Here is an 18,605-nt window from a genome sequence, read left to right on the forward strand (position 1 = left end):
GTCCCATATATCCCTGCAACAAAAAGAATAAAATGCAGAGGAATGAACCTACCTAAGAGACAAAAGAGCTTATATATAGAAACTATAAGATGCTAACGAAGGAAATCAAAGATGACATAAACAGATGGAGAGATATTCCATGTTTCTGGGTTGGAAGAATCAATACTGTGAAAATGACTATACTACCAAATGCAATCTTTAGATTCAATGCAACCCCTATCAAATAACCAATGGCACTTTTCACAATAAGAACAAAATATTTCACAATTCATATGGAAACACATAAGACCCCGAATAGCCAAAGCAATTTCAAGAAAGAAGAATTTTGCTAGAGGAATCAGCCTTCTTGACTTCAAACTATACTACAAAGCTAAAGTCATCAAGACATATGGTACTGGCACAAAAACATAACTATAGACCAATGGAATCAGATAAAAGTCCAGAGATAAACCCAAGCACCTATGGGCACCTTATCTTTGACAAAAGAAGCAAAAATAGGAGAAAAGATAGTCTCTTCAATCAGTGGTGCTGGGAAAACCAGACAGCTACACTTAAAAGAATGCAATTAGAACACTTCCATACACAAAGATAAACCCAAAATGGATTAAAGATCTAAATGAGAGATCAGAAAGTACATAACTCTTAGAGGAAAACACAGGTGGAACACTCTATGACATAAATCACAGCAATATCCCTATGACCCACCTCCTAGAGTAGTGGAAATAAATACAAACAAGTGGGACCTCATTAAACTTTAAAGCTTTTGCACAGCAAACTATAAACAAGATGAAAAGACAACTTTCAGAATGGGAGAAAATAATAGCAAATGAAACAACTGAGAAAGGCTTAATTACCAAAATATACAAGCTGCTCATGCAACTCAATACCAGAAAAACAAACAACCCAATCAGAGAGTGGGCAGATCTAAACTGACATTTCTCCAAAGAACCTACAGATGGCTAATAAACACATGAAAAGATGCTCAACATTGCTCATTATTAGAGAAACTACAGTAAGATATCATCTCACACCAATCACAATGGCCATCATAAAAAAATCTACAAACAATAAATGCTGGAGAGGGTGTAGAGAAAAGGGAACCCTCTTGTACTGTTGGTGGGAACATAAATTGATTCAGTCACTATGAAAGACAGTATGGAGATTCCTTAAAAAACTAGGAATAAAACTACCATATGACCCAACAGTCACACTACTGAGGAAACCATAATTTAAAAAGACACATTTACCCCAGTGTTCAGTGCAGCACTATTTACAATAGCCAGGACATGGAAACAACCCAGATGTCCATCAACAGATGAATGGATAAAGAAGCTGTGGTGAATACATACAATGGAATATTACTCCGCCATAAAAAGGAACACACTTGAGTCAGTTCTAATGATGTGGATAAACCTAGAACCTAGTATGCAGAGTGAAGTCAGAAAGAGAAAAACAAATATCACATATTAATGCATATACATGGACTCTAGAAAGATGGTACTGATGACCCCATTTGCAGGGCAGCAGTGGAGACGCAGACACAGAACAGACTTGTGGACACAGGGCAGGTAAGAGAGTGGGACGAACGGAGAGAGCAGCATGGAAACACATGCACTACCAATGTAAAATAGACAGCCAGTGGGAATGTGCTGTGCGGCTCAGGGAACTCAACCCCAGGCTCTGTGATAACCTAAAGGGGTGAGATGGGTCGGAGGTGGGAGAGAGGGGACGTACATATAACAATGGCTGATTCACGCTGATGTGTGGCAGCAACCAACACCACGCTGTAAAGCAATTATCCTTCAATTAAAAATATGTAAGTAAAAAAAAGATTAAGAAATAAAATGCTACTTTGGATGATACTTCAGTAACATGATGATATAAGGATTTCACTTCCTTTCTATGTAGTCAAGAGATTGCCCCTCTCCCATAGGACACAGGAGGTGTATTCTCTGGAGAAAAAGAACCAGAGACTCTGTACAAGGGGTTTTCAGGCACAGAGAAGGAAGCAATGAGGTAGCAAACAGAAACCAGGAAGCATTAATGCAATTCTGCTTTCTAAACCATGAGGCCCTTGGCCCCTTTCTCCTCACCTTTCCAAGATCCCGACAGTCAAAATTACACCTATCAATTAGGAGATGAGAGACTACCTCTACTGAATCAATGTGGAAAAAAGCTATAGATACTGACATTTAGGGAGTTTCCAAAGAAAGAGCCCTGTGATCATAAAATCAACCTTTGGGGAAACAATGGGCTTACCAGCCCTACAGGAACTTAATTACATTTTTTAAAACAAAATATGAGTGGATGACTCCAAAGATTCCTAGGCATCTGAAAGCTTCAACATGAAAAAGATGAACATGAATAGAAATGAGGAAACCGAATGCAGAATACAGAAAAAAAAAATAAAATCATAATATTCATAAGGATATAAAAGAAGTTTTTGTAATCATGAAATAAGAATACTTGCTGTTTTTTTTAAAGAAATTTGCCATTAAAAGAAACAATGAAAGTACATGGTCATCCTAAATGAAAAAGAGAAAATCTTAAGAATTTCAAGAGAAGGAAAAAAAGAAATGCAGAAAGCAATACTAGGAGCCAGGAGTCAGTCAAGTAATACTTAAGAAAAAGTATGTAGTATTTTATACACAGCCAAATAAGTAATGAAATACATTAAAAAATTGATTTTCAGACATATAAGATCTCAAAAAACTTACCTCTTATTAATCTTGACTCAATAAGTCATTGAAAGAGTTGCCCCATCAAGTTAAGGGACTAAGTGAACAAAAAAACAAAAACAAAACTGAAATGCAAACAACAGGAAATTCCATCTTTCAAAGGTGAAAAGGAATTCCGAGGATGATGATGAAACAGAGTTCAAGGTTAACAAAAAAAAAAAACACCTCACATTAGAACTGGAATAAACAGGTCTAAGAGAAAATATTTAAGAAATTATATGATATATATGACTATATGGAAGACAGTGTATCAGAAATATTTTACAAGGTAGCTTAAGGTTATGAGAAGACAGTCTTAGATTTAAAAATAAATTACAAACACAATGAAAGGCAAATAGTTTATTTTTAAAACTATTCACTCCTTTCTTTAAAAATAAACTGAATAAGAATCCTCAAAATTTAATTAGTGAGATAACCTGACTGTATTCTTTCCTTCAGCACCCACCTCACTCTTGTCTATCCAGCCTTAGACCAGTAATAGGGCGAAAAGTGTGTCAGTGTTTAAAAGTTCATAAAGTGTTTATAGAGGTATTCTGTTGTTCTTCGTATTTTATCTCTGGAAAGTTACTATCATGAAGAAGTCAATATAAACCTGGCTAAGTAAAAAAACCAAATGTTACCTTGGAAATGAAACAAAAGGAGAACTTAAAAAAATTTTAAAAATAAAATCAGGAAAATAAGTTATCCTATACATCTGGTGACCCACTTTCTTGGAATCAGTCACACAATTTTTTCAGAAGGAGACAGTTACAAAGGTTACTGCCAGAAAGGGAAAAGATAAAGGTTACCAACAAATGTGATCTTTAAAAATAAAACAGAACTAAAAACTCTAAAATATAGTTACAAAATATCACCAAAATTTCCAGATTATTTGAATGTCAATGTGTATATTTTAACCCTCCTATAAACAGTCTTAGGGATGGAAAATAAATACAACTGTGAAATTTAGAAGAGACTTTTGGTTCTAGAAAAGATTGCCTATCATCTATTTTATAAATGAGGATAATGAGTGCAAACAAGATAAGTAAATTACTTATTCAAGGTCACACAAAGGGTTACTGGCAGACTATGGACTAGAATTCTAATCGACCATGTGCTAGTCCAGGAACTTTCCACCACACACCATGCTATCTTACAGGTTTCGAGGCTATCTAAAACACTGAAGAATTTGATTTTGTACCATTTATCTTTTAAAGGAAATAACGCTACAAAGAAATTGTCCTAGAGAGGAAAATACCATTACAGTTTCAATGGTTGGTTATTTTCTCAAGCATAATTAGAAGTCAAAACTAAATATAAGATATTTCAACTATAAATACAAGAAAGCTATTTAAGTTAAAAAAAAAAACTCTTCAATCAATATAGTAATGATCAAAATTTCCTTAACACTGGAATAATTTAAAGAAAAATGAGCTATCCTAAAAAAATGTTCATATCTATTTATATGAAAAAATTAAGTAACTGAAATATTAAGAGACTTTTTGCTGAAGGTGCTTTAACTCATTAATCATCAATAATTTTAATTGATAAGTAAATCTGTACTAACATTAGCTATTAAGATTTGATCCAATTAACTTATTTAAAATTTTGCAGTTACTAATGCAAGAAGCTGTTGCCAGCCATCAAGATGCTCATAAAAACATGTAAGAAAGACAAGACACAGGTGTTAAATGATAACCATATGTGGTTCAAAATTTTTACAATACATTTTATGCTAAAGTATCCAAAGCTTTTACACGTGTTCAGCTTGCTGTTACTTTAAAAATTTCAACTTCTTTAATACCAAGGTTTTCAGCACTGGAAAATAAGGACTTTCTCAGCCAGTAGAACACTTTCCTACTATTGACAGCAATAATAGTCAAGTTGTCATCTTTGTTGCTTATCTCAATCTTCTGTCTTTCCTCTTCCATTTCAGTTAGCATGTTACCTGCTAGTGTAATTTAATGTCCCCCTCATATAGACACTTTACCTTCTAGTTTATAAAATATTACATTATTTGAGGGTCAACTTTCTATCAGCATATTTCTTTGAGGACACAGACCATGTCTTCATTTTAGTGTTCCATTCAGCATCTATTGCCCAGGGCCTTACCTCATTAGTTGCTCAATGGATACATGTTGAAAAAATTAATCTGATCATGGTTCAAGAGTAGGACAAGGAGTCACAAAGACCACAGAACATGGAAGGACCTAGATGTCCATGTAGCCAATTTTTACTGCTTAATATAAAGAACTATTCACCTCAGGAAAAAATATGACCAAAGTTCTCATGTAAAAGGTAATTCCCTACAATTTTGACAACTGCAAAGAAAATGTAACATCAATTCATGTTCTTATACACTACAAACAAAAGTTCATCTTTACTGCTTTACTGCTTACATCTGAAAGCTTACCCAAGAGGACAAAATTAATTAAAGATCAAACCACTGAGGCTGAGAATTGTGTTGCATGCATTACAAGGTCACTGTCTACCCTCTACATGATGTGAGATATAGCTGGAAATAAGCAAAATCAGAGAAGATGAAATAACTACAGAATTACTGGGATCTCTAAAGATGTGAGGAAGCACTTAAGTCTTAAAACTAGAATATTATTAAATCGTAAAACAGTCTGTCTGATCATTTCAGTTCAGTTGCTCAGTCATGTCTCACTCTTTGCAACCCCATGAATCGCAGCACACCAGGCCTCCCTGTCCATCACCAACTCCTGGAGTCCACCCAAACTCATGTCCATTGAGCCAGTGATGCCATCCAACCATCTCATCCTCTGTTGTCCCCTTCTCCTGCCCTCAATCTTTCCCAGTATCAGGATCTTTTCAATGATTCAGCTCTTCGCATGAGGTGGCCAAAGTATCTGAGTTTCGGCTTCAACATCAGTCCTTCCAATGAACACCCAGGACTGATCTCATTTAGGATGGACTGTTTGGATCTTCTGGCAGTCCAAGGCATTGAAAGTAAATGTATCACTATTAGTAAAACAGCAACCCACAAGGTCAACAGTATTACAAGTTGTTCTGGCTCAATGACAGAGAAACAAACTGGAAAGGTGGAAGAAGAAAAAATAAACTATTTGAAATTAGTAAAAAGAAAGTACTATAATAAAAAGTCACAGTTGAAAGGTATTACATTGTCTTATGCAATATAAGAATCACAGGGAAAACACTATGTGAAGTATGGTCATTTTACATTTAAAGGTGGAAAGAAAGGGAGTAAGGGGTGGGCTGGGGGCAGGAGTCTGGAAGTGTTAACTTTTTATGGCACCTGCCACATGCAAAGTATCACTACATTAAGCTGCAGTTGGTTACTATGCTAGATTGTCTGTGGTAAATCTGGCAGACACACCACCACCACTACCACCACCTTGTTTATGCAGTCTAAGGCTGGAAACCACATTTCCCACAGTATCCTGGTCTGTACAGTTTCATGACAGTACCTCATATTTGAAGCAGATAAGTAAAGTGAAGGCCAGTTTTTCTCAAGAAGTAACAGGGCTCAGGTGCTTGGTTTTTTCACATGCTGCAGCCTTGCAGACCTTTACATCAGCTCCCGCTTCACAGTCCTGACAGGCTTTGTAGACCTTCCCACAAATACTCACTTTTCTACCCACTTACTACCAGTGATGTTCAGGCTGAGGTCTTCACCAAAGTTCTCTATCTAATGTCAGCTCCTACCCTCTGCTCAGTGCTTCAGGATAATTTCATTGACAGTCTCTCTGATGTTCAGCAGAGCTCCTCCAACCCATGCTGATCTCTTCTTGACATTCAGGCCCTTACCTGTGGTGTAAGGCCAGAATTCTTTATAGAATGCCTTCCATTCTCCGGACCAGATCCTTAGTTACTAAGCTGCTGGAAGGAGCCAAGAAAGTCCAGGAAAGGATCTTGTCTAGAAAGGCAGCCTAATAAAGTAGTTAAAGGACTCAGGAGCTAGTAGTTAAATCTGATTCTTGGTTCTACCACTTTGAAGCTGGATGTCCTTAGATAGGTAACTTAAACTCTCTGCCTCAGTTTCTCATTTGGCAATGACATTTAGCAATGGCAATGAAATTAGTAACTAATTCATAGGGTAGCTATGACAAATGAATAAATATTAAATACATACTAAACAACAGGTAAAGTTTATTAAAATATGCTTTTCAACCCTCTTCCTTCTTTAAACTTACTCCTCCTATTTGTACCCAGTAATAAAAGAGAATAATGGTTACTAAGACACTGAAATACTGGAGATGGGATATTTATGAGCCAATGGAAGAAGTGTTACCAAGTCTTATCTCTGGAACAGGAAACAATATGTGAAGAATTTTATAAAATCAGATCATTCCTGTTTTATTTATTAATACTTGAATTATATGCTATGTGTCTTGAACCATCTCCATACTACTTTTCTGTATGACCCATTCATCATTTTTTTTCTTATTCTCTGACAGATACACCTATAGAAATGTCAAATAACCAAAGTCCAAAATATATACCCTTCTTATAATAGATTCAAGGCATGTGAATTGGGTTGGAGAAAGGGAATTCTGGGAAAAGAGTTATAAGAGATTGGATTTTTAAATTTCTTACAACAAAAAAAGTATTCACATTACATTTATAGTTAAAACTTAATTTAAAAATTATTCTAACATTCAGAATGATAAATTTCAGAAACACTGATATTTAGCAATTAAATATGAGAAAACATTAAAATATAAAACAGAGAGAATCTTCATGTTTGTATTGGAAGGATATTTTCTGAAAGTATACTATTTTCATTCTTACACAAATAGCTCCTTTAACCCATTTGAAAAAAAAAACCCACTAAATCTTTAATGCTATAATTTTTGTCAACTAACTTTTCTGGTTAATCTTTTTATGATCTTTGGGTAGAAAATATTTCTAATAGAAAAAATAATACTGAGACTACTTGCTTTGAAAAGCATCTACATCTTATTAAGTCTACTGTCTCAAAACAAGATATATCTCTTCAGATTTCTGTATATTCTTATTAAGGAAATCAGAGTAGAATGAAATAAAAAATGAATTTCTTCAGTATCCAAATAATAAGAATAAAGTAAGGTTAAACAAAGTGTTCTACTCCCTGTTGCACCTTTTGGTTATAATAAATAGAAACTGCCTGTCAGCAGAAGAAGGTGGATGCCAATTCTCTAGTAGTCGCTTTGCTTTGCACAAAAGAGGCATTGGAGCACAAAGATTGAGTCTATGGGCTCATCTGTCTTAAGAGTGACCAAACCAAGCAAACAAATAAAAAAGATATTCACTGCTTAATCAAAAAAGTTGAGATGTAACAAGACAAATGTTTTAGGGGAATTTGGGATAACTAGCTAGGAAAGGAAAAAAATGTAAAGAAAGCCACCATGCACTTCTCTAATTTCACTCAATACTCCTTTTTTTCCCACAGCAGGTTTCACAGTACTCCATGTGGTAGAAAAAATACAAACCGAAACAGAGAACAATAAAATAAACGTATAAAGGCAGCTCACACATACACATGCCATCAGTGTACTTATTGATTTGCAGCTTCTAATTTTTTCTTCTTTTTGATTTTTTAAGATATCAATGTCCTCAAGGTAAAATAATTTTCAAATGTTTTATTCACAGCATTATACTGTGATTGACAAGAGTGTTGCCAACTCTCCTGCACAAGCTTGAAAAGGAAAACAGTTCACAACAGTTCAGTTTCACACCAATTGAAAGTACAAAGAAAAAGTGTTAAATGTAATATTTAATGTGAAGGAACTCAGTTTTAAGAGTCAGTAGGTGGCTATGTGTCTGGCTGCTCATAGGTAACACTATACTATGGAAAGACACATGACCATTCTGGTACCAGATGAGCGTATCACATTCCCAACTACGTTACCTAATGATCAAATGTTTTTGCAACTATTCCATTTGCACCACAACTAAATATGCTCTTCTACAGACCTCAGAAAAGACACTACTTCTTAATTCAGCTATTTGGGTGCAATTCCTATTCTTCTTACTATCTGTAAGATCACAGGTAAATTACTGAAGGTTTCTGTGCCTGAGTAATACACAAGTTATAATAGCTAAGTACTAATTTTTTTAAGGGGGAGTAGGATGGAGGATTACTACAGTGTCTGGTATATGATCAACCCTCAGAAAATGTTAGGTATTATTACTATTAAACTATTTTATGTAAGAGTAAACATATACTCACTTCCACTTCTGACTTACCTTTGAAAAATGTTATGAAGTAAAATAGCCAAAGGTCAAATAATAGGAAGAAATATAAAATAATAGTTGGACTTATTAGCAGTATAGATAAAAAGATGTTAAATTATTACCAGCAACACACTAGTATTTACTCATATATTCCAACACATGAATGCCTTCCTTCTCCCTTTTACTCCCTCACTACCATGATGCTATTTTTAAACATAAAGATATGAAGTATATTAATAAAGTATATTTATAAAGTATAAAAGGAGAGAAATTAATAATAGAGGATAGGGAAAACTATTCAATGAAAATGGAACTTCAATCCATAGCAGTTCTGATCATTTTTTGTTTTCAATGGTTCTTGGACAAAGAGATTAAAGTTCTATCCACTTAATTATACTGTAAAGTCTTAATTTTTTTAAAATAAAATCATTCTAACAGAATATCAATTCATACACCTCACAATATGGGTTTCTGAAAGAAGATGAAATCATTTCAACTAGCATGAAAGAACCCCAAACTACTTTTTTAAAAATTGTGCTATCACTATAATCTAATGGAACATAACAAATTTGACAGAAATGGAAACTTAGAGAACAAATGATCATTTGAACTGTTTTACTGAGTGAGATACTATTTTGAAATGAGAAATTGAAGTTTAAGGTCTGTCATGAATCCTGTATATCACAAGGGTAAAATTTTCTTCAAAATTTTGATAGAATAATATGACTACTGTAAAATGAACTTTTACACAAAGAAACTAGAGACAAAGAATATGATGAAAGGCACTGGACTAAACTGGAAAACTTAAAAACTTCCTTATAATTTTAGGCTAAAAAGCAGACAGGTAAATTAGAAAAAAATTGAATCTTGTTTTATCTTAAGTTAGACTTACAAATATCACTATAATACGTACAAAATTTCCCTCTATATGATAACTTCAAAGTTAATGGTAGTATCATTCCTAAAGATGTCTTTAAACAATAAAGAAACTAGAAAAAATGTTCCCTAAGAAGATAATCTATGCAAACACAGACAGAAGAAGTAGTAACAGCTTTTTCTCTAAGATCTTAAGAACAGCTGCAGATAATATCATCAAAGAGTTACAGAAGAATATTTTAGAAATAGAAACAAGCAGGCTTATTTAAAGAAGTAAACTTCTCTCTCGTTCATCTGTAAAGAAAATATATTTGTGAAATCTAAAAAATGTTTTAAACTAGTGGAAATTATAAAAAAACTATTTCAAGTTGATCAATTTAGAGCACCCAAAACTAAATATTTTAATTATCTAAAAGATAACAATTCCCAGATTTGCCTCATCAATTTCAAATGAGTCTGTGACACAAAACTGAATGAAATAATCTAGGTTATTTCTCTTAAATAAAATCTTTTAAGTGATTATAATATAGATGGTTACTACAGATTTAAAAAAAAAAAACTTTTAAGAAAACTGTTACTGTAAGGGAAAGAAAAAGTAAAGCTAAAACCGAACAGATAACAAAACAGATGAATGATGACAACTATCCCTAAAAGTATATTTACATCTCCCTTAGGGATAGGCAGATTTGTAAAATGTGCCTGCCTTGGCTCAAGGTAAGAAAGTGAAAAATGTCTCCCCTAAGAATTCATAACCGTAAGCCATTGCTCAGCTTTGGAGTAGAAATTAACGATACTCATGAAGTGGAAGAGACACACAGGACAAACTTTTATTAAAATGGCCTTAGGCTGGTAGAGCTCCCAGGCTAATAACTAACATAAATGTTTTCTGGAAAAAATTTTTAAAGCTCTGACCTGAGAGAATTTTTATAAGAAATAGGCTAACAACCTGATAGAAAAACTGAATAAGATATGCACATACAACCAACCAAAAAAATATAGATGCTCTAAGTCAACTAAGTATTGAGAGAAATGCAAAATAAAATGACTCTCTACTATTTACATATATCACATTGGAAAGCATTGTAACACTGGACAAACCAAGTTTGGCAGAAAAAGCAACATCACTCATTGCTGGTATAAGTTTAACCTGGTTTGGCAAATATTGCACTTACCCAGCAAAACTGAAGATGCCAATATCCTATAACTAAGCAAATCCATGCTTTGCTATATACCCTAACTCCTTGTTACCAAGCTGCAGAAGAGATTTACAAAAATATTTAAAGTGAAATTGTTTATAAAAGCAAAAATATGGAGGGCTTCCCTGGTGGCTCAGAATTCACCTGCAAGTGCAGGAGACACAGGTTTGAGCCTTCATCTGGGAAGACCCCACATTCCAGGGAGCAACAAAGCTCGTGCACCACAACTATGCAGTCCGTTCTCTAGGGCCCGGGAGCCACAGCCCAGGCAGCAGCTGAAGCCCGTGCACTCTAGAGCACGTGCTCTGCAACAGAAAAGCCATCAGAATGAAAGACCCTCACACCACAACTAGAGAGCAGCCCCTGCGTGCCACAACTAGAGAAAAGCCCACAGAGCAATAAAGACCAAGCACAGCTAAAAATAAGTAAAAAAAATTATTTTAAGTAATAAAATGGAAACAAAACTGCCAAACTATTACTTCACCAACAATGGTCTGTTTAGTTAAGGCTGTGGTTTTTCCAGTGGTCATGTACGGTTGTGAGAGTTGGACTATAAAGAAAGCTGAGTGCCAAAGAATTGATGCTTTTGAACTGTGGTGTTGGAGAAGACTCTTGAGAGACTTGAGGGACTCTTGAGAGTCCCTTGGACTGGGAGGAGATCCAACCAGTCCATCCTAAAGGAGATCAGTCCTGGGTGTTCATTGGTAGGACTCATGCTGAAGCTGAAACTCCAATACTTTAGCCACCTGATGAGAAGAGCTGACTCATTGGAAAAGACCCTGATGCTGGGAAAGATTGAGGGCAGGAGGAGAAGGGGACGACAGAGGATGAAATGGTTGGATGGCATCACCGACACAATGGACATGGGTTTCAGTGGACTCTGGGAGTTGGTGATGGACAGGGACACCTGGCGTGGTGCAGTTCATGGGGTGGCAAAGAGGCAGACATGACTGAGCGACTGAACTGAATTGAACTGAACTGATAATGATCTATTTTCAATAAAAAATGACATACTGGTGAAAATAAACGAGCTACAATTACACAGATCAGCATGTAAGAATCAAATCAAGGTAAAGTTGGTCAAAGTATCAAATAATGGGAAAAAAACAGTTTGACTCAATTTACACAAAATTCAAACTGTGAAAAATTATGTATTATTTATGAATATACACACACATGATGGTGGTAGTTTAATCACTAAGTCGAGTCTGACCCTTGTGACCCTGTGGACTGTAGCCCACCAGGCTCCTCTGTCCATGGGATTTCCCAGGCAAGAATATGGAGTGGGTTGCCATTTCCTTCTCCAATATACATACACAAATACATATAAAAAATGGAGTGAATAAAAAACACAAAATTGAGAAAGGAGATTACCTCTAGACTAAATGGATGGTGAAGTGAGTCTTGAGGGATTCAAAGGTGACTTCATAGGTTTTGGTAATGTTCTATCTTTAAAGTGTGTTTGTGAACACAATGGGTCTTCATTATTATTGTGCTTTGCATTGAATATGTAAACTATACATTCTCATGTGTAACTGGTATGGTATATTTCATAATACAAAACAGTAAACTATTAAGAAAAACCAAAACCAATATATTTCTTTCATTGGCTACTGAGTATATGCTTTCCCTTTGTCTTTCTCACCCTTTAAATTTTGACCTCAGAGTTTTGTCAGGGTTATTATGACTACTAGGGAATAAATTACCGTGTTTCTTATTGGAATCTTCTTGGGTTCTGGAGGCATATCCTGTGGAACAAATTTCACTGGTTCCTTAATCTGCCTCCTTGATCGTTTGGTCCCATCTGGTAAGGTTTCCATGGCCATCTCTGCTTCCATGTCACTGCTCCCTGCCTGGTCACATTCAGAACACTGCCTACATACAGAAAAAAATATTATTTCATACATTCATTTTTACCTTCCACCATCAGCCATGGTTTCTATAAATACAAAATGCAGGTATATGTTTAGAATATATGAAAATGTACACGGGAACATGTGACCATAGACATATAATGACCATCATACAGAAAAGCACATACACTCCTTTAAGAGTAACAATAATACATGTAAAATGTCCAAAGCAATTTCATGTATCCCTAATAAGTATCATAAAAACATATGTAATAGTGCCACATATATAAGTAAATGAATGTAAGAGGCCCAGTACTGATTAAAAAGATAGTTTCCCTTAGGAAATTGTGATTTTTCCTCAAATGACATACATTGTGACACCAGAAAATCCAAGTCATTCATTGACCAACTCTACTTGTCACAGCTATTATATCCTTGCATCTTAATTAATGGCAAGCTGCACTGAATATACCAACTGAGAATCTGTAAAAATTCACACCTCTCACTCATTAGCATGGTAATTTAATATCAAATTAATATTTATTTTAACAGCTTTAAATTTTGAACTCCAATAGCAGAATTAAATACAAAGTATCATGTGTGGCTAATACAAATGCACTATTTGTAACATGCAAATTAAAATTTAAGGTATTACTTTTAATATCTTAAAATTTCCATTTAAGCAAAAACTTTAACACTAAAAAATTTGACCCATAAGAGTCAATTACCATTAGTTCCCTAAAGATTTTTACATAACTGTTGTTAAAAACCAAGCACTTATTCTTTGGATTCATAGATTACCATCAAATAAAAATATTTTTAACATGCATGCATTTCTGCGATATGGAAACAAGTTATCTTTTTAGAATGAATCACTATAGGGATTTTTTTTTTGTTTTTTAAGTGACTTGTTTCCCCTTTTGTCTCTCAGTTTGTAACTATATTCCTTGTCAGGATAGTCTCTAGCTTCTCATGCTCATCGCCACCAAAAGTTAATACATTTAGGTGACAAATTTGCTATAGAGCACTCAGATAAATAAAAATGTTATGCTTTGGAAACCACAAAACAACTCAGAAAAATCTAAAAAAATTCTACCTGCTATTTATTCCTATTTCAAGACAAATGCCACATGATACTTGCAGTACATAAAGTCAATACAGATGAAAATACTATTGCAGCTCTTTCAACAATCTGTTAAACACTATAGTCCTCATTTTATAAATAGCCTGCTACATTAACTGCTACACAAGATCCTAAGAAATAGGATGTTTAAAGTAATAATAATAAAAATTCATGTCAGGAATTTATGCCAAAGGACTACCTTCATACTGAAATACTAAGGATTTTTCTCAGTTTGCTATATGTTCTTGATCCTCAGCACTATACACTCCAACTTGTGTTAAGGAGGTTTTTTTAATCTTTATTATTAAAGTAAAACAATTTCATTGCATACGTGTGCTGTGTGCTTAGGCACTCAGTCATGTCCAACACTTTGTGACCCCATGGACAGTAGTCCGCCAGACTTCTCTGTCCACGGGGATTCTCCAGGCAAGAATACTGGAGTGGGTTGCCATTTCCTTCTCCAAAATATATATATATAAATACATATAAAAAATGGAGTGAAGCCCTTTTTAAAATCTTTATTATTAAAGAAAAACAATGTCATTGTATAATAATGCTAAAACACATCCATGGTTATGACAAAGTTCCCTGGTCCTGGAGACTACCAAACTGGTTTTCAACTTAGAAATGCAAGTAGGATACTTATTAACACTGCTGATATTCTAATACGTGACAGCAGTTTCTCTTAAATTCTGGTTCAAAAGCACTCAAAAATCAAAAGTAATACATTCCACTATATTTGAAAAGAGTTGACCAGTATGACTATCTCCAGGCAAATTGATACAAGAGCACTATGAAAGAGAAGGGCTTCTCTCAGAGCTCAGTTGATGAAGAATACACCTGCAATGCAGGAGACTCCAGTTCGATTCCTGGGTTGGGAAGATCCACTGGAGAAAGGATAGACTACTCACTCCAGTATTCTTGGGCTTCCCTTGTGGCTCAGCTGGTAAAGAATCTACCTGCAATGCAGGAGACCTGGGTTCAATACCTGACTCGGGAAGATCCCCTGGAAAAGGGAAAGGCTACAGACTCCGGTCTTCTGGCCTGGAGAATTCCATGGACTGTATGGTCCATGGGGTCGCAAAGAGTCGGACATGACTGAGAGACTTTCACTTCACTTCATGAAAAAGTAATCATGTGAAAATGGTGAAAGATCATGAGCGTCTTAATAAAATGGACAAACGTAGGTTTAAGAAATAAAACAATGAGGTCAGAAAACATGCTTTAATGTATTTGATAAATACCTTTTTGTACACATTACCATTTAAGACTCTGGGATCTAGTCTTTTCTAAAACTAGAAGTTGTGTAAAATTTATATAAAAAGAATAGTTGTGTGCCTTCCAAAGCTCCAGGTGGCCTATATTCTTCCTATACAGAATTAATCTATTAGAATTTGAACATCTGTCCTTCTCTTGGACTAAAATTAAGGAAAGAATAAAACTTATAAGTATCATAAACTTTTATCAAATATCTGTAGTGATTCAACATGCCTAAATTAATGAAAAAATTCAGAAACATAAATCAAATGTTTCTAGATTTACAAAGAATGGTTGAATTTAAATATACAACTAGCATAAATGACAACTACTAGAACTTAAGCCTTTGGTGACACTAATTTAGAAACAAAATACTAAACTACATTTAAAGCATGAATACAGAGGCAAATTCTTGATAAAAAACAAAAATAAAGAATTTGAAAAAATGTTTTAATAAAGAGAATTATAAACACACTAGACAGAATTCATGCCTTAAGAAACCATCGCTAAGATATTAAAATAGACTCAATTAACTTAAAGTTGATTTATCAAGAAAAACTGCTACATTTCTATGCATACAATACTGTAATAAACATTTATGTCTGAAGTGTTCTTACCACAAAAAATGATAACTATGTGAGGTGATGAATACGCTAATTAGCTTGATTGTGGTGACTATTTCACAGTGTACACATATATTAAATACATACAACTTTTAAATGCCAATATGTCATTATTGGAAAACATTATAAAATTTTCAATTGAAAATATACTGAAAACTTTATTATGCATCAATATGTTGTAACACTTCATCTTATACTATTGAAACTAAGAGCAACACCAGTTCTAACATCTAAATGCTCTTCAGTTTACTTACCAATAACTGTTTTTGGTCTTTCTTGGCATCCTCGTAAGAGGAGGGTCCAGACATCCAAGATGGTAATGGAGTTTACAGGTATCACACAATAAAAGAAGATGCTGATCATGGTTCTTCTTACAAATGCCACAGCTTTGATAAAGGCAGCAATAAAGGATTAGAATAATAATTATCATAGTGAATAATTAATTTATGGCATATTTTTAAATTTTCAAAATTTCACTATGATTTAACTTAATATTTCTTTAATTGAAATCAAATATTTTTTTATAACACATATCTTTTTACAATGGCAACAATCTAAACAGTTTTGAGAATGTAGAAAAATAGTTTAGATCTATAATTTTGCTACAGTCAAACTATTCCGAGAAGGGCATGTGTTAGGTATTTATTCTAATGTCATCTTAATCTTAATTATTACTTAAGAGCCCATGTAACATCAGACAAAATTATCTCTAGGAACAAATTATTAAACAAAAATATTTTTCAATTTTCTACCTCTCTAAAACTACAAAGAAGTTACTTTACAAACAAAATTCCGTTTATTTTCTACCATTAACTCTAAATCTTTCAAAGAACCTTCAATATGTAAATAAATTACATATGTAAGTCTTTTTACAGAATCAGACTTTGCGTCTTAAAAATAAACCAATTGATGTTTATTATAAAGAACTGGAAGTTTTATTATTGTTACTGTTGTTTTAGAGTTTTTATTGTTCTTAAGAAATCTAACTTTTCTTGTGCAAAACGTTAACTACTCCTGAGAGCACAAAACACCATGATCTACAAATCCAGGGTGTACTTATATTAGGAATGTGAAGGGTGAGAAAAAAGTTGTTGAGAACCTAAAAAAAGCATACATATACAGAAACAGCAATGATTTTTGAATTTTAAATAACCTTAGGGAAAAAAAAAATCAAATATACACGTACAACAAAGACCGATACTTGGTATCAAAGTTGCTCAGAGTAAAAATGAAAAATTACTAAACTGTATTCTGAAACAAAAATGAGCTATAGTGATGAAAACTCAGAAGCATAAGTGATAAGCCTGACAGTTTCAAATGACACAATTTTATCTGGAAAAGCTAGACTGTGAAAGTTGCTAAGTCTTCATAAAGTACACTATAGACACTAGTGAGCTTTTCCCACATTTCAAGGAAGTTAACTGCTATTACCTATGGAGAAAGCCTCCAAGCTAGAAGAGAAAATAGTTATTAAGACTGATATTGTTGTTGCTATTTCTGAGAAAGAAAGAGGTTGTGTGGAGAACATGTATAAATTTACATAAGCATATTTACTTGTGTGTGTGAATAGATACATTTGTGTGTGTATGGATACACACAAACATACTAGCAACTTCTAAACTTGTCTCAATTAGTTTCATCAGCTTCATGAAAAAAAAAGTAAGATCCAAACCTACTGGTATGGAAAGAAATCTTAACTATATAAAAATGCTACAATGGTGAACACTGTAAAATATTAAGCCAAAAAAAAAAAAAAGAACAAAAATATTTGGGGAAATGAACTTGTTACAACTGAGCACACAAAAAAAATTTAGACAGATTCAAATCTAAAACTTATCTTCAGGGGAGGAGCCAAGATGGTGGAGGAATAGGACGGGGAGACCACTTTCTCCCCTACAAATTCATCGAAAGAACATTTGAACGCTGAGCAAATTTCACAAAACAACTTCTGATCGCTAGCAGAGGACATCAGGCGCCCAGAAAAGCAGCCCATTCTCTTCGAAGGGAGGTAGGACAAAATATAAAAGATAAAAAGGGAGACAAAAGAGCTACGGACGGAGACCCGTCCCGGGAAGGGAGTCTTAATAGAGGAAGTTTCCAAACACCAGGAAACCCTCGCACTGGCGGGACTGGGGGAAGTTTTCGGCAATCTAACTGGGAGGAAAAATTAAATAAGGCCCACAGATTACGTGCCTAAAAGCAACTCCCAGCAGAAAAGTAACCCAGACGCCCGCACCCACCAGCAACAAGCGGGGGCGGAACGGAGAGGAGCGGGCGGCATTGCTTAGGGTAAGGACCGGGCGAAGACCCTGAGAGCAATCGGAGGGAGCTTTTTTTAAACAGTGGGATAGCAAGGGACAAAATTAACCGGCCCAAACACACTGCAGGCAGTTCGCAAAACAAACGGACTGAGAAACTCCAGAGAAGAGCCGGCCAATCCCCACTGAAGGTAGGGGGCACGGGGGAGGAGAAAAGGGCAAACTCAGCCCCTGAGAAGCCACCCCCTCCCACACTGCAAACAGGCCCCCGGTTCCCATCTAAAGACTTCCTGAGACCCGACTGGCGGCGCGCGCTGGGGCCGCGGAGGGGAAAAGCGCGCCGTATCCGGGAAGATTGCAGCCAAGCCTCTGGCTGCCTAAGCCGCTCGCCACGGAGACAAAAAGCGCCCCACATCCCGGGAGAGTGTGCCCAAGCCTCTGGCTGCCTGGGCCGCTCGCCGCGGAGGGAAAAGGCGCACCGCATCCTGGGAGAGTGCGCCC

General features: G+C 35.1%; 1 protein-coding gene across 9 annotated transcripts in view; it reads right to left on the reverse strand.

Moving 5' to 3' along the window:
- The window catches only part of PHF14 (PHD finger protein 14), a 211,420-nt gene that overhangs the window by 123,055 nt on the left and 69,760 nt on the right, over positions 1-18,605 (reverse strand). For all 9 annotated transcript variants that reach the window (XR_002309267.2, XM_070470974.1, XM_070470970.1 and 6 more), the window contains exons 13-14: positions 16,101-16,232; positions 12,697-12,865 (exon numbers count right to left, since the gene is read on the reverse strand). Coding sequence is in view for 8 of the 9 variants with exons in the window: in XM_070470974.1 (XP_070327075.1) it covers positions 12,697-12,865; positions 16,101-16,232 (301 nt within the window). In the remaining variant the exon portion in view is untranslated. The remainder of the gene's footprint in view (positions 1-12,696; positions 12,866-16,100; positions 16,233-18,605) is intronic.

Source organism: Odocoileus virginianus, chromosome 1 (assembly GCF_023699985.2).
Source record: "Odocoileus virginianus isolate 20LAN1187 ecotype Illinois chromosome 1, Ovbor_1.2, whole genome shotgun sequence".
In the NCBI taxonomy this organism is placed as follows: Eukaryota; Metazoa; Chordata; class Mammalia; order Artiodactyla; family Cervidae; genus Odocoileus; species Odocoileus virginianus.